A 17,419-nucleotide genomic window follows, 5' to 3' on the forward strand; every position below is an offset into this window, starting at 1 on the left:
TTTGATAAGGTAATGTGCCTTCTGTCAGCTGTGTAAGTGCTGTATATGTGCACATCTGAGTATAGGGTGTCTTCTGGCTGAAAGCAGGTTTCTGCAGGTTCTTTTATTCTTCGCTATGAGATTTCATTGAAAGCTATGAACAATCCTTATTGGTGCATTAGCCTGCAGTTCTTCTTTTATTTCTTCCCTATGAGGGAGAACAACACTAAAATATAGCACTAAAACTATATATATATATGTGTATCTGATTTAAATTATTATTGGTGCTAGACATTTAGGCAATACAAATAATTACCATCTTTTTTACCAGCAATGCAACATTTTTTCCTAGGATTCCAACATAGCCCAACTCCAGTCTGGTGGTATTTTTTTCATAGTCCTTTTCATTTTTGGCATGCCTGTACTCAAGGTCCTGCATGTGGTTTTGGCTAGCAAATCACTAGGTGCAATCAGCTACATGTGTAGGCACTACACTTATAGGGTGCCCACCTCCTCAAGACAGATGTTAATTTTAGGGCTTTCTTGGGCTATCTGTGGGCCCTGCACTCTGAATCTATATTTATTTCTATAATATCTATGGGTGTACCGGTCCTCTGCAGTGGATCTCATTGTTTCAAGTACTAACAAGAGATGAGGGTCCTGCATGTACATTTTGTCAGCACACTGGCATTTCAATCACTGAGCAACATGCTTGGCATACAACTCCCTAATATGTAGAAATACACTTGTTACTTGGGCAGTTGCATTGCAGTAATGTGTGTTTGTGTTTTTAAACAGCATAGGAGGAGCTCTGCCAACTGCTTTTTCCTATTTTTCGGAAGTTCTGGCCAGAGAGAAGCGAGGAGAACACTTGAGTTGGTTGTGCATGTTTTGGATGATCGGAGGAATCTATGCATCAGCTATGGCTTGGGCTATTATTCCACATTATGGTAAGTACATCCTTATCTTGCTTTACTAGGAAGTGAAAGTTTTGTTTATGGTTCCATAGACTGCTGTGTTTGACATAATTTTTATATAATCTGACACAAGAAGATTTATGGGGTAATTTGCCAATGATCCAGCCACAAGGGCTGCAACCACATGCATCCTGCAACTGTATTTTGGATTAAAAATCCAATGTGTGGTATAGCGTGGATCATTGGCTGGTGGAGGGAAGCACTGTCCTTACCCCCTGCCATAGGGCCCCTTTGCAGCCTGCGTATGTCTGCCCTCCCCAGAGCTGGGCCTAGACACCCGGGCACCCAAGGCAACAAGGCCGGCCACCCAGTGCCGCTCCAGTGTGCCCTCCCCCACCCCCGGCAGTGTCACAGGCATGCACGCAGTCTTTCACCCATGTGTTGTGATGCTGCGGAGGGAGCTGGGGGAACCATGAACTGGATGCCATTACATCTGTTTTTTTTTTAGAAAAATATTGGATTCGGCATCAGTCACATTATGACATTCTTTTTTACTTTAACTTATATTTTTATATTTTTTTTCATCCATAGAAACCCAAGCCCGAATATTTTATTATAAAAACAGTGAGCACTAGAGCATGTAAATCTTTTCATAGGTTAATTTTCACCACTGTTGTGACTTTACAGAGAAAACTGCCTGTTGTGCAACATGTGACCACCCTACTGAACTGCTGCTCTCTCTTGGCCGTCATTACCCAGCCTGGTTGCTGCGTATGGAATCATCCAAGCATGATAGGGTTGGTTAGGCAAAACTCTTTTTCCAATTCTGTTACTGGTTGAATGCACTCTTTGTGCAACATAGATCTGCCATTAAATAGAATTATTTCTTCAAGGCACAATTGGGTTGCAAGAGGGAAAAGAGAGATACAGACGAAATGGAAATTAATAATATATTTTTAGTTTGCTTGACTGCAGTTTTTATTATGCTGCTTCTCCTTCAATTATGTGGTATAAAAAGATACTGAAAAATGTCACTACCATTATATCTCTAATATTGCTGTACCTCACTATTGGATTGTAGGCAAAACCTACAGCTATTGCGCATTATACAGCATTAGTGCTTATTTGAAATTGATAAAGATTCCCTTATAGGCTGTTCGAAAACCTAGGTAGCAGAGTACAACAACCAAGGGTATCAGTATTTTCTTTCTACCATTGCTCATTGGGCACAGAATTAGTTGTTATTTGATGACAGGAAAATAAGACCAAGGTTCTATCTTGCCAGAATATTTATTCCTCTTCTCTCTTATCCAGTGGTGGATCTCCATTAGGTCTGTCCTGGCAGTTGCCTGGGTACAGCATAAGTGAAGAGAGAGTGGGGCTCTGGTAGGTTGGAGGTGGAACCAGGTTGGATAAGGATTTGAGCCAGGGTGTATGGGGCACCACCCAGGGCCCCACTAGCTATGAATCCACCCCTGTTCTAATTATATTGGTTCTTATGCTTTTTTTAATTCTTAATAATAATAATTGATTCTAGCCCATGGATTCTTAACCTAAAAAATGGGTCCCTGTGCTTTGTATGTTTGGTTTCCATCATCTCCCTGTATAATGTGCAGTGTTTTCCTCCAGTTATAAATAACGATTAAAACAAGGCAAATAAGTGGTCCAAAAACAATGTGACAGCTGTCTAGAGCTAACTCCCCCCGCCCCTTGCATTTCTCTGGTAAGTTTCTTTTTTTAGCTAATTTCCCATTACAGATCACTTTAGAGACCGCCTATGTTGGCTTATAACCTGCACAGACATTATAACTGAAAGTGCAGGTATTACCTTATATTTATATTAAGCACAACCCATGTAATGGACTCAATGTAATGGTTTTATTAGACCATTATAGTAGGATCCTTTAACCCTTTTATTGCCATGCATTGTAAAATCTTCAGCCCTGCCTGTAAAGGGCCATAGCGTAAGAGGTGCAGCTTGGACTTTTCCAGTGGGTTGCACCTATATCAACATACATATACTGTATGACAGATTGAATAGCTGCTGGCACTAAAATGGTTAAAGTACTCCATGACAGTAGTATCATCTGACAGTTTGACTTTGAGTAGCGTAAGTGCCCCAAGGTTTTGTATCCTAATATAAAAGACCAAAGAAATTGGCAAGTCTGCCCTTCTTCTTGCACCCCATGCACAGATTGTTATCCTGGGGCTCAATGGTTTTAGTGTTAAATAATGAAAGGAGGAAAATTAAATGATGCAGTATATTAGGCGATATAAATGCAATATAGTTCCCTAGATATCGCTTGTTTTGATACAGCGTGACAGCTACTCTTGCCTATTGGCTAATTGGAAAAGCTGTTCCAGAGACCCCGGTTAAACACAGCTCCATGCCCGGCTGGAGTAATAGAAACATTACTCATTTTAAATTCATTCCGTGCCACTGCCGGGGTCTCGAGTCTTTGTCTTCTTGAAGCATAGCTTTGTAATGCTGTTGCATAAATTGATAAAGTACATTGTGATGGGAATTATAAATGACAGTGAGTGGGCTGTGCTGGAATGACAAGCTGCTTTATGTGCATTGTAAGCTTCATGCTATAGAGTCACGGTGCCTGATAAAGATGAGAGAGAGGAAATATGTGAAATACAGTTTGTTTTTCTGCTTTCTTGTTTATAGATCAGTTGTAGTCAGATCATTCCTCATCTATTTTAGCATCCCCTAAACCCATCATTTTAAAATTTGAGCTCAAACACAACAGGGGCCATTTTCGAACACGCTGGCAAGTGCAGATTCAAACAACTTGTGGCTAAACTCAAAATGCCCTGGTTTTAAAAAAAACTGCCCATCACAAGATGAAATATATTGGCAAAACTTTGGAACAGTTATCTCCCTTGCAGCTCTCAGCTTTTATACTGCCAAGTCATTAAATCTAATGTTTCCCCTCAAACTTGTGGCAAGGTTTCAATTATGAGGAAAGACTGGCCAAGCTGGCAGTGTTTAGGCTGGGAGAAGAGGAGCTGAAGGGGAGATATGATAATTATTTATAAATACACAAGGGGACTATACAATAAACACTCTGATGCTTTATTTACCAGTAGGTCCTTCCAGCAGACACGAGGACACCCATTCCGATTATAAGAAAGGCGGTTCCGTCCTAATATTTGGAAAGGGCTTTTTACAGTGAGATCTTTAAACAGAGCTGTATCAATCGTATTGGCAGTAACATTAGATAGCTTCAAAAAGGGGTTGGATGCCTTTTAAGCAAGTGGGGAAAATACAGGGTTACTAAAATTCACTAAGATAATCCAGGGACTGGTCTTGGAATCAGGAAGGAATTTTCCTGCTTTGGGGCAAATTGGAGAGGCTTCAGTTTGGGGTTTTTGCAGGTTTCATGTAGACATAAAAGGTTGAAATTGATGGACGTTTGTCTTTATTCAACCTAAAAGTCTGTGTTACTTGGATCGCAAATCTTTAACCTGACGTTGATATTTCTGTTACTTGTGCCCAGACTCTCAAGTGATTTTCGATTTCTTCTATTGTCTTGTTTCCATGCTCTGAGCCTGAACCGAATCTTATTTATCTTTTGTTCTCAATAAAATTCATCTTCCAAACAATTCCTGCAAAACCAATTTATCCCATAAAACCTTTCCATCCTGTTCTCTAAAGTCTTGTTTTGCCTTTTATTCTATTTGTGCCTTGGATGCCAGCTCTCCTGTCCTTTGAAAATATGTTGTTTGGTTTAATCTTGTGAGCCCTTTGCCCTGTGTTGGAGAATTAGAACTCTTCATGAGAGATTTGCAGATGTGTCCTTGACTGACCTCGGCAACCAATCCATACACTAGCTCCTAGCTTAGAAATAAAGTAACTGTGCAAGTGGAGTAGCCAGCTCCATGTCATTGCACTTTTTTTGTACATGGTTTTCTTTGCAATTTTTTTTTTCTTTTTTAACCTGAAGGTCCAGTTGCCCCATAGTGCCCCACTGCTTAGCCTCCCAGTCCTCCTTTTTACTCCTGTGGAGCGTGGGTTTTCACATAATAATAATAACAATAATATATAAGTGGGCTTTCTCAACATAACATTTTTTTCTGACTTGTGCTGAAAGCAGCCTGTGGGACCAGAAATGTGTCAGTGACTTACAGCATGTTATTGCATCTGGAAAAAAGTTAGGTTAAGGAAAATCATGATTAAGTATATGAAAAATATAGAGTACACCTATAAAGCAGATGTATTAAATATCCACTGCAGCTGATTTTATTTTATAATAATGATAATATAGGTACATATTCAGATTTCATTCACATTCATTGTATTCTGCTTGCTTTACCTAAGTGTATGGTACCAACAAACCAAGCCATAGCAGAAGGTGATTTAGATTGGATACTCCAGAGGCACCCAAATTTTTGACACTACAGCTGTTGTTGAATTGTAAATCCTAGTGTTTCCCCGAAGGATATCTGCCAGCTTTTCTGGGAGTTGTAGTTTTGCAACAGCTGGAGCACCAAAGGTTGTAACACATTGCTGAGTATAGTATTTATCAGCTTTAAAGAAGCAGTTTGGCGTTTGGGGCATATATCATACCGTGCTGTATCTTAGCAATACCAAACTCCATCTGTAGCTTCAGTAATTATGCCAACTGCCTGAGAACTCCACTGAGATGAATGAATTGCAATGTTGTTTATTATTACAGTAGGCTACCCTTATAAATGTAGAGTTACTTCTTGAAGTTATTTCCTTTCCAGTATCAGACCAGTAAGTGCAGCTTGCAGATTGGTTGCTATAGGTTACTAGAACTGGGGAAACACTGACCTGGTTAATGGAATGTAATTCCAGAATGGAAAGAGTCCTGGGAAGAATATGTATTGTTGTACATTGCATTGAGGTCTGTGAGATTACTGAGATCCTAGTAATCGGCGGCAGCAATGGAAGAGTAGAGCGGAGGATGAGACCCCTTGGCTGAGGTCTTCAGGCAGGTCCTGTGTACACCAGTCCAACACATGTTGGGAGGTGGGAGGAGAGTAAGTGGAGAGCAGGCATGTTGGCTGGGCATAGGCCATGTGGTACTGCCTGCTCTGCACACCATGCAAGCTTTTATGCCCCACAGTTGCCCTACAATTGATTTATAAAATAATATTATACATACATACAGTATGCATTAAAATGTACTTTACATTTTAATGCAATACATTTTAATACAATTGGCCAGGCACTAATATGACTCTCTTTGCATTTTCTAATAAATACAATTAGTGTTAGAATGCAACTTATAAGAGGTCCCTGCCCTCTAGACCTTACAATTTAAGGGGGTGGGTGACAACCTAGTTACAACTAGGAGGGTAATGGTGCTGCAGTGCATATGCAGTTTATAGTGGTTATAGCATTGCCTCATAAGTGCCAAGGTCAGGCAGTGGCTCTGAAAGAAACCAAAAGGACGTTCAGGTATTTATGTTACTTTTACAGGTGTTACCTGTGGGTACCTGAGCCAATTTGTCCTGTTCTGAACTTGTTCATTTACCTTCTTCCCTTTAGTTTTGCGATATTGGATGATAAATCCAATATAAGGATAATTATACAGCCAGCCTTGCCAGCTAAGCAGTGATGCAAGCCTTACCTGCCTAAGAACCACAATCCGTCGTGCTATAAGGATTGAGCTAGAAACTGATTGAGGATGCTGGGAGTTGTGAACTCTTAATGGCACAACATCTTGTGATGATTGCAGAGTAAGATCACTAGAAAATGATATCCCAGACATCTGTTACAGCTGCAAACTGGCTACTAGTACTCTGGGCCACAACCCAAACTGGCAAGAATCAACCAAATCCCACCATGCAAAGGAACCTTGAAATGGGTTCCATGTCATTGGAAGTGTCAGCAATGCTTTATGTGCAATAAAAAAGTATTGATCAGTTTCATTTAGCCAGTGGGTTCATTCTGCCTCCTGAATGGGCTCCAGCACAGCATTACGTGTCCCTCACAGAAAGCCCGCTGGCAGGTTTGCTGCTGATTCATGGGGAATGCTATTGCTAGTTTTTCTTTGTGTAAAGCACTCTAAGTGAATAGCAGCGCCGAGCCAAACTCAATCAAGGACTCTGCAGAGCTGTGGGTATATAAATCCCTAGGGCGGCCGGCTCAGTCAGCCATACAGCCAGCTCAATTACATCATGAGCCCAGATCCTTGTAATGAGATTTTCACAGGTGTCAGCTTAACATTACTGCCCGGGGAGGGGGCTTGCAGCAAAACATTTATCATAAGACATCACATGGTTTGGGCGTTTGTAGCCTTGCACGGTTCTTGAGCTCTGTGCTTATTAGCTGGTTGCTTAAAAAGGGAATCTGAACAGCAGGGCCGTCATTCAAAATATCATATACAGTAGGTTTGCATCCAAATGTCTCTTTCCTCATCTCTTTTCCTTATATCCGCTACATTAGTTACACTTTGCAAAAATGTAGTGTAGACTAAAGAATAAAATGTAAAATTTGAATTCAAAATTATGCAGTTTGGCATCATGCAAAATACTAGTATTCTTCTAGATGAGTCTGTAGATGATCACTGTGAGTGCACCATTCCTTAAAATAGGTTCCTATAGTAGGGATTCTCCAAACTGTCCTTTCAGGCCTTATGCACATTCCTATATATGAGTGCAGTTGGCGTGACTGTTGGCATATAAAATTGGATCTGAATAATCACAGGGGCCCTTAGAAATGGCAGTCATTGTACTGAAGTCATATATAATTTATAGCAATGCAGCTGTGTGTGTCGCTGCTTTTACTATCCTGCCAATGGAGATTTAAGACATTATGGGTACTGTTCTCACTGTATAGTGTAAAGAGAAAACAAACCTTTTTGGTTGGTTTTGGTTTATTTGCTTTTTGTAGAAATGTTCATTAGGGCCTCATACATACAGTAGTGATAAGGTGGCCCCAGGTCTGGCCTGGGATACAAAATAGGCCCTGGCATTACAAGTACACAGAGGCCCAAACAGCCCCCCCATTGACCCAATAAATAATGACTGTCTGTGGCATCTTATAGCAGCCCCTCTGGCATTTACCAGAATTTACAAATTGCCAGTCCAGGTCTGGGTGATTCTGCTGTTAGTTAGGTCATACATTTGTGAATTGCAAGTCATATAGGAATAAAAGGGAAAATGTATTGTCATCTATTTAAATCCATTGACTAACAGCATTTTAGTGTCTTTAGCTGAAAGGTATAGTGTCACTTTACATATTGCATATTCCATATACTGTAGCTCTCCTATTAAAAACCTGCTATATATTGCCCTATATACTTTACTCCCTTCATTTCAGTTTAAAACCCTCATGCCTCGCTCACCGCAACTATGAGCTGGCATTGTATCAGGCCTGGACTGGCACATACCTGAGGGGCTGCTGTAAGATGCCACAGACATGGACTATTATGGAGGCCAGCAGGGGACTGTTTGGGCCTCTGTGTACCTGAAATGCCAGGGCCTATTTGGAATCCCAGTCTAGATCTGCATTGTATGAAATTAGATGTCACATTGTTGTCTATGGGCATTTAAAAGGTTTGGTCCCACTTCTGACATTAACTGTGAGGATCTTATAAAATTTGGTCAGATCTGACCTATCACAAAATGGGATGTCCAGCCATGAGGTTTTGCTAGGACATGTATATGGTATTGCACATTCAATTTATGTCCTATAAAGCCAGTATGGGTATTTGCCTCAGCCTTGGCTTGCTTATAAGAACTTACGATCAAGTAAGGCAATCATTCAAATTGTTTGTAAAAGGTAGACAACAATTCTAGGGTTCCTTTGTAGCTTTAAATAAGTTGAAGGGTTTTACTCTTGGCCTGCACCTCCTCACTACTACTGCATTCATCCATCATGCTGAGGCGCAGTGATTCATTTGGGCATTTCATGTAATCAGTAGAGTGAGAAGGTGATATTGAATGAGAGTCTACAGTGAGCTGCAATTATGCTCTGCACCATCTCTTCTCAGATGGTTCCCTTGGTGGCTTTGGGATGAAAGAAATTTACTGACATTTAGGATATTCCCGCCTTGTTGCCAAAACTAAACTTGCTCAAAATTAAAACAAAGTTTAAATCTTACCTAAGGAATACATAGCTCATATTGGAGATTATACAGTCTGCATTGCATTCTGGGTTTTCTGGTTTACTGTTTGTATTTGATGTGGATTACAAAATACATCAGCTGTGAATGTGCTGCGTTGGGCAGATAGCAGAGGTGTAACTACCAAGAAAGCAGACCCTGAGCTTGCAGGGGGATGGGGCAAAACTGTAAAGGGGCCATTAAGACCCTAAAATGAGCTATTTCAAAATATATTGGTTGAATAGGTCAACTTACCAATGTTTAGGGGCCCTTAATATAATTCACTGTGAAGCCCAGTGACAACTAGCTATGCCACTGGCAGATCATATATGCAGGAGCTGCTAGTTCATAATCAGGGAAATGCATTTCTGGGTGATCAGAGTTGGAGAAAAGGGCTCTTTTGTTAAAGGAGACATAGGCCCCATGTATAACTTAATGTAAAATGCTCTTCTGATATATGTACTGTAGGTAGGTGTTGTGCTGTATTATAAGGACATATTTGGGCCCGTGGAGACAAAAATACATTTTGACTGGTTGGGCAAAAGAGCAAACCTAAGAATTAGTCTATTCTTATTGGATAACCTCATTTTGTATTGGATTCCACTGGATAATTTATGGTTAGTCTTTTACAGTAAAAAGTTTTTTCATTATAGGCAGCTGCACTGAACATTGCTCTGTAAATTAATAACAAAACTGGACTCTGTCCAAGAAAAAAACCTTTTGTTTTGTGCAGCAGTCTGAATAAATAGCTTGAATTGTAACTGTACTGTGTTTATAAGGTCAGTCTACATCCTGCAAAATGTGTAACAACTATAGCAGCTTTAGCACCTCCTGTAAGGTAAGGGTGGCTATATGTGCCCCTTGCCATGGTGCCCCACCACATTATAACCCCTTGTCTGGAAAACTGTAGATACAAAGATAAAGCAACTCAAATAGTGTGCTCCTGTGCATAGTGCCCTTCAGGCTGGAGTCTCTGCTGTGGTTCATCCTGCAAAACTGGAGCCAACATCTGCTGGGCCAAGGAGCTTGGCACACAAAGTAAAGGTGGAAATCAGTGCTCCCCCCATGGTCCCACCACACCAATACCCCTGTCTAGAAGGGAGAATGATAGAGTAAGAAGAGACAAGAAGCTAGTCCAACGATGATTCGCTTATACAATGTGCTGGAATTGCAGGCACCTCTGCCCTGCCAACTAAATTCATTATGTCAATCCTAGAATAATATAAAATATAAACATATAACTATTTACCATATAAGTACAGATTATCAAAATTTGGCCAAAAAGAAAATTCTGAAGAACAAATGAAACCTCTTCTCCTAGAGCAGTTCTAAACAACTGTCTACAGTAGATCATTACCTTTTCAATCAATGCATTGATTTTCAATGATATTCCTTGCTCTTCCTTCCACAGAAACAGTCATTTGATGCCCTAGATTTTCTTGGAAGTATGTTGTGTGTCTGAATGGCTTATAGAGGAATGTTATGATATGTCTGTAAATTTGGTTTAAGCTTATGGGGTCTCCTGACCAAATACTACACCTCTATTACATGTCAAATGAGGGCCTGAGTGAAAAACCAACTAAGGGGCAGATTTATCAAAATTTGAGTTTGTGAGAAAAAACAAGGATGAAAAAAATGTTTGCAACAAAACTCATGTGATTTTTCTTCTCAAACATTAGCTTATTTAAGAAAAATCTTGACAGAATATTCCTGGGTGCATTTTGTTTTATAAAAAAAGTCACATGCTGGTGAAAATCACATTCGTCCATTCATTTTCAATGAGGCAAAAAAACTTAAATGTTTAAATAACTTGAGGAAATAAATAAAATGATAAAGTTGTTAGAAACAATTTTTATTGACTTCTATTGAACCTTGCTACTATACTGACTATCCCCACTCTTCCTACCTACTGCAGCCCTACTGCGTGTGGTGCCTTGTGGAGTTACCATTCTTTGAACCTCTTAAAGACAATTCCAGTAGGGTGGAATAGATAGTGTATCCCCATACTAGCAGACAAGGTATTGCAAATGACTTCACAATTAGCCCCTCGCTGTGCAGTGTTACCTGCAATACCAGGATTTCCATTAGCAGATACACTTACCTACAGTACATTGGTAATAGTGTGTGATTAGAGGCCAAGATGCAGTCATTCAGGACCTAAATCTCCATTAAAAATGTGTCTTTCATCAACTCATCAGGAAAAACTTTAAAAAAAAGAATTAGATATTTTAGAAATTGTAACTTTTTTTGATTAGGCGTCTCAGATCAGTTTAAGAATCGTAAATATTTAAAGGGAAAAGTAATAAAATCTCAAAGCAGAAAAGAGAAAGTAATTAAAATGGTAGCACCCATGGCTCGGGCAGATAAGAGGCATGCATTATACAAAGGGTAGGAATACCATAGCTGCAGTATATGGCTGGGGAAATGACTCAGTCTCAGATCATTAATCATTTTATCAGGGCCGGCTCCTGTATTTTACTACTATTATGCGAGATAAAAATCCACATTCCCTGCACTCCCTATTAGAGGTGACCCGAGAAAACTTACACTGCCAAGGCAATGATAAATTACAGGTACAATTTACATTGAGAATAGATGGGTTTAGGGCATGGGATGGCACAGCAGGTGAGACTGACTTTCATTTCAACGAGGCAGCCAGTTAAACAGCTAAAGTTACCAATGAAAAGCTGAATGATTTCATGTAAGAATCTGCACTGACCTGCTGTGTAAGTGATTGATGAAGAGACTACATCGCAAATGGAAATGTAGCTCTTTTTGCATTTAGGTAACCATGCCTAACCAGTAATGCAGGGCACAGGCAAACTGATCACTCAGCTTGGCCGCACATAATCCAATGCAGTTCTGCTGTACCTGTTTGTTCCTACTAGGGACCCCGTGTCACACAGGCAGTTGCCTCAGTTGTCGTTTGGTGAGCCTCCCAACACTACAAACCAAAACCAACTCTAGTAAAATGGAAAATTTTGGAAGGGCTATTTAATCAATGTATTCATAAATATTTCTAAAGGTCTGCAGTGTGGTTTATGTCTCATGTCAAAGTGTTCAGAATTGTAGAAGGGGGATTAGTTGATAAGGTTCAGAGAAGGGCCAATAGATTAATCAGGGGATTTATGATTGGGCTGCCTTACAAATGTACCATAAAGGGGAAATAATCAATAGGCTTGTACAGTTAAAGAATTAGGAGTCCCATTCATTCATTGTAGAGGTATAGGAACTAGTGATGGGCCAAATGTTTCGCCAGGCATGGATTTGCGGTGAATTTTAGTGTTTCGCAATTGGTGGATTGTTTCGCGAAATGGATGAAAAAATTCGGCCGCTGAAAAATTTGGCACATGTCCAAAAATTGTTGCCGGGCGTCAAAAGAATAGCCGCGCGACGAAATAATAGCCGCGGGCGACAAAAGAATAGCCGTGCGACAAAATAATAGCCGCGGGCGACAAAATAATAGCTGCGGGCGAAAAAAGAATAGCCGCGGGCAACATTTTTTTTGCCGCACAACATTTTCGCCATTTCGCTAATTTTTCATCGTTTCGCGGATCTTTTGAAAGATTCGCGAATTTTTCGGAACAGATTCGCTCATCACTAATTGGAACCTGTTTTCCACATACCATTTGGTTCTTTTTGCCACTGTATTCTATGCTACTATGTCGTATAAAAAAACATGTTTATACATTTGGATCAACTTTCTAGCCAATAGCTTCAGCCTCACTAACTATGGAATTATCAATGCAATCTGTTTGATACATTATTCTGTTTTCTTGTAGGGTGGAGTTTCAGCATGGGATCGGCGTATCAGTTTCACAGCTGGAGAGTGTTTGTCATTGTGTGTGCACTGCCCTGCGTTTCTGCCGTCGTGGCCCTAACTTTCATGCCAGAAAGCCCACGGTTCCTGTTAGAGGTGAGCATGGGTGTATTTACCATATAGAGAGCCAGGTCTAGGTGGGCAGCAGGGAATATTCTACCTATTACTATATTTTTTTATATTGTTTGTTTGTTTTTAATCTTGTATAGTTTAGGATTTGGAATAGGGCTACAAAAGGACGCTTTTGTGGCTCTAAAATAGATGGGGAAAATATATTGATGGAAGTCTAAGTCTTTGGTGCTTCAGTTTGTTGCCTAATGTAAACCAATTATTGGTCTCCTTCTGTTATAAGCAATCTCCATTGCACTTGGACATAATATAATTCTTTCACATATGAATGAAGGGGGATATCCCTGCAGTAAGCGCCAACCATTTGGGATTTTGCTGTGCTACCGGCATTAATGTGGGTTTGTTCTTAAAAGATCTTGTGATAACATGGGTATGGTTTGAAGTTGGTGCAGTTTAAAAAAGGGGAGCGGTTAAAACTGGCTTCCATTATCCATGTAGGCCAGAAAAACTCCGGCCCTTGGTACCACAGAAGTTGGACAGCACTGTTCTAGACATATTGTCTGAAGAGTCAGTTGTAATATTCATTATATTATAAAATAACAGTTAATATTTACATACCTTTTTATGGTAGAAAATGGGTTAAAAAATGTTTTGATTCAATTATGGATAGAGGTGATTCAAATTTTTTGAGAAAGTTATGTGACCGAGAGCCCAGTGGGTTAGAAGAAGGGTGCACACAAGTGTTATAGTGATTGCCAGGAGGGATGGTCACATACTGGGGCCTTTAAAAACATTTTCATGAAAATACACAATTCATATATTTTATGGGGTTTCCAATAGGCAAATGAGACTACTGGTACCTGCGTAGGAGATCCCATACCTGTAATGGAATTTCTTTCAGTTATTCAGAATGAATATGTATGTTTGCTAGTTGAGAAGCCTAGTAAGGGTGGCATTGTATTATTTAGAGGTGAATCCTTTATTCCATGAGTATCTCTTGGTAGTATATAGAATTTATTTTTTATAGATGTATCTTGATTTGATACTGCAATAACCGTGCGTAAGCACATCTACCAAGTAAAGAGCAGATGTATTTCAAATGCATGAATAAGTCTGTAAAAGGTTTGCATCTACATTAAATGTGCTTATAACGGGCTTTGGGAAATGATTCTCAAAGCCATTCCCCTGCGACTTTGAGAAAATGCTGAGATCAATTCTAATAGTTTCCCTTATTAGCCTTGTTGGAAGCACTAGAAATACTGTATTTGTTAAGGAATATTACAAGTTGGAAGGGAATTGTGTCTACTCGTCACATACCTTAATGCATTCATTGCTCTTTCTAATGATGCTTTATTTGTTTGTATTGGGTTCAATTGTCATTTTTTGATTGGTCACAGACGATTGTTTTTTACATTGCAGACTGGGAAACATGATGAAGCCTGGATGATCCTCAAACAAATTCATGACACAAACATGAGAGCTCGTGGTGAGCCTGAGAAAGTCTTCACTGTAAGATCTTGTTCCTGCATTAATGCCCATTATACTCGTCTTTTGTGTTCATGTGCGCCATCTTCTGTAATGGGCAGGACTAGTATGAGTATAAAACAGAAAGCAAAGAAAAAAGACAGAAAAGGAAAAAGGCAGTGGTTCCCAAATGGTGGGATTCCCAGAGAAATGTGCCCTTTTGAATTTCTAAACATTTTGAAGGTTAAATAGGGTGAGATTTGGTAGAGAATGTTCCTTTGAATTTCTAGGTACTTCTGGAAGGCCGCCTTGAAGGTTAATTAGGGTAAGATTTGGGATGAACTGCCTTAGATATTTTTCAAACCATGGCTAAATGGCTGAAACAGCTATGTTTTCCTGCGGACCCCGCCGGCTCAGCCCACTCCTCAGCTGCGGCCCCCACCAGCCTGCTCCTCCCACTTTACAGCTGGGGCCCTAGATGGCCTGCTCCCCCCACTCCCCAGCTGTGGCCCCGTCTGCCCTCTCCTCCCATTCTCCCCTCTTGTGAGCCTCTGCCCGGCTGGAACTGCGGGGGAAGGGGTGCAGTATGCAGCGTACAGTCTAGGGTGGGGGGCCCCCAGGTGGCAGCCCCAGTGGGGGGCCTGGCACCCCAGTCCGACACTGGATTTCTCATGCACTCCGCTTATACGTTGTGATGTGGAATGAGATAGTGGGCCCTTACTATGTGATTCATTGGTGGGCTCCTTATAGCCAGGACCAAACTAGACACAAATTGATAATGAAAAATGGCAGATCATCTGATATTCTTATAAATGTAAATGATCAGTATGAAACCAATGCTTTGCAAAGCCTTGTTGCTTTAATTTGTGGTCTGGTTTCTGTCTATTTGTTACGAGCCACAGTTGTTCACCCTCCTAGCCACTTCCTCTAAGGTCACGGGCAACCAGCTGCCAGGGAAATAGTTGCCATCTTTGCTATAAGCAGTTACACAAAGCTGAATCATTGGCCCCGTAGCTTGTTGCCGGCTTCTCATCTGATCTGACATTGCTCTGCCCCCTGATTACCATTGTTATCATGAAAATGAAAGAGGAAATTAGAAAAAGGAGTGTAGACAAGTGGCAGACATCTATCTGTAACAGTCTGCACAAGATAGGCTGCATGTTCAGCTTTAATTATGTGAAGCTACGCCGCCATTGATTTATACCAGTCTTATCAGAGAATCTCTGGCCGGCACTGCTGGGAAGCTCTCACGTCTCTTTATTTATTTATATATCATAGTAGCAGCCATTGAATTGCTTTCTATCTTCTTCTGGGCTCACTTTTTAAATATACGCTGGTACAGTATATAATGTCCCTGTACATACAGTATATATATATATATGCATATTTCATCCCAATGAATGCATTTGAGACAAAGTGGATCGATGGGAGTGTAACTTGCTGTATTTGGTGCAGGAGAACAATTTTGAATCAAAGCTGCAATGGTAACTTTCTCTTCTGGCAACACTAAATTCTGTTAAAGAGGTAGTTCATCTTTAAGTATTTTATGTTATAGAATGTCCTATTCTTAGCAAATTCTTAGCAAATTTTTAGCCAATTTTCTCGTTTTTATTTTATTTATATTATTTGTAATTATTTGCCTCCTTCTTCGGCCTCTTCCCAGCCTTCAAATAGTGGTGAGTCTCTGTGAGGCTACAATTTTATTGCTATTGTTACTCTGTATTCCTTTTAATTTAAGCCCTTAGCCTATTCATCTTCTAGTCTCACATCTTCTAGTATGGTTGCGAGGGCAATTTGGACCCTAGAAACCAGTTAACTGCTAAAATCCCAAACTAGAGATGAACTTAACAAAAAGCCAAACAATTAAAAAGACACAAAAAAATAAAGACCAACTGCAGTTTGAATGTTACTGCTGACATCACAGCAAGTGGATGTTTTATTGAAGGAGAAGGAAAGGTAGAATCACTGGGGGGTACCAAGTTGTTCAACACCCCTCAGAATTTATAGTCGCTAGATGTTTACCTCCTAATCTGAGCCAACTCTTTATTTTAATTGCAAGTGCCATTCCTTTTCCTTTAATTTTGTTGATCATGTTTTTTTACTGCAATTCAAATGATTCACCCCCCTTCATTTCTAAACCTGTATCTTGGCAATATTCAGGTTTTATTTTTTTTCTTTTCAAAAAAAGCAATTGACAATGTCATTTATTATCTTGTCAGTCATGCAGAAAAGTTTACCAAAATAAACACCTTTTAGGCATAGTCAGAAATGCACTGCACTAGTTGCCTTATTTAAAAGCCAAAGTAATCAGTTTTCCTGCTTTAGTTTCTTTCTGTTATATCGTCTTGTCTCAATCTCCACTGGACCTCTCTAAAGTGTTGTGGCCGGGGCATCACCATGTAAATTAACCTGACAATTGGTTATGATTGCAGTTGTATTGTTATCCACCATTACTGCTTCTGCTAAAGTAAGGCATATCATATTTGGGGGTATATATATTTCTTCATGGATTACATGCAGTTCATGCAGAGAAGCAATGTTGCTCAATACATCATGCCTTGTCAGTCAACGAAAATAAATGGAAGGTATTTTCACTTAGATATTTTTTATTAAAGCATCCAACCTTTTTTCTTCATTCTCTTCTATAGGTTCAAAGAATTAAGACACCAAAACAAATCGATGAACTTATTGAAATTGAGTCGGACACAGGAACGTGGTATAAAAGATGCTTTGTCAGAATCCGCACAGAGTTCTATGGAGTAAGCAAATAAAGTTGGGAAGGTCCAACCTTATATCTAACTATACCTGCAGAAACCAGTTTGTGCTTAAACTGGATAACTGGCAGTCTGTGTACAGGGGATTCAATTTTATGTCACACAGAGCAGAGAAATGGGTTGGCTAGTTACATCCTTTCATCTGATGAATGAGGCCAATAGCAGCGGGCTTAGGAGCCTTGTCTGTCTGTGAGTTAAGTGACAACACTGTGGGTTTGGTTTAAATGAATGTAGGACGACATAAAGATTTTATTACAGGTCTGGGCATTGTTTGTGGCTCCTCACCACAAGGCTGATGTTAGGTTACTGTAG

At 40.0% G+C, this 17,419-nt stretch overlaps 1 protein-coding gene across 1 annotated transcript in view; it reads left to right on the forward strand.

Moving 5' to 3' along the window:
- sv2c (synaptic vesicle glycoprotein 2C) overlaps positions 1-17,419 on the forward strand; it is an 86,621-nt gene that overhangs the window by 60,181 nt on the left and 9,021 nt on the right. The window contains exons 4-7 of the mRNA XM_002934827.5: positions 778-929; positions 12,763-12,896; positions 14,289-14,378; positions 16,982-17,092. Coding sequence (XP_002934873.1) covers positions 778-929; positions 12,763-12,896; positions 14,289-14,378; positions 16,982-17,092 — 487 coding nt within the window. The remainder of the gene's footprint in view (positions 1-777; positions 930-12,762; positions 12,897-14,288; positions 14,379-16,981; positions 17,093-17,419) is intronic.

Source organism: Xenopus tropicalis, chromosome 1, assembly GCF_000004195.4.
Source record: "Xenopus tropicalis strain Nigerian chromosome 1, UCB_Xtro_10.0, whole genome shotgun sequence".
Lineage (NCBI taxonomy): Eukaryota > Metazoa > Chordata > Amphibia > Anura > Pipidae > Xenopus > Xenopus tropicalis.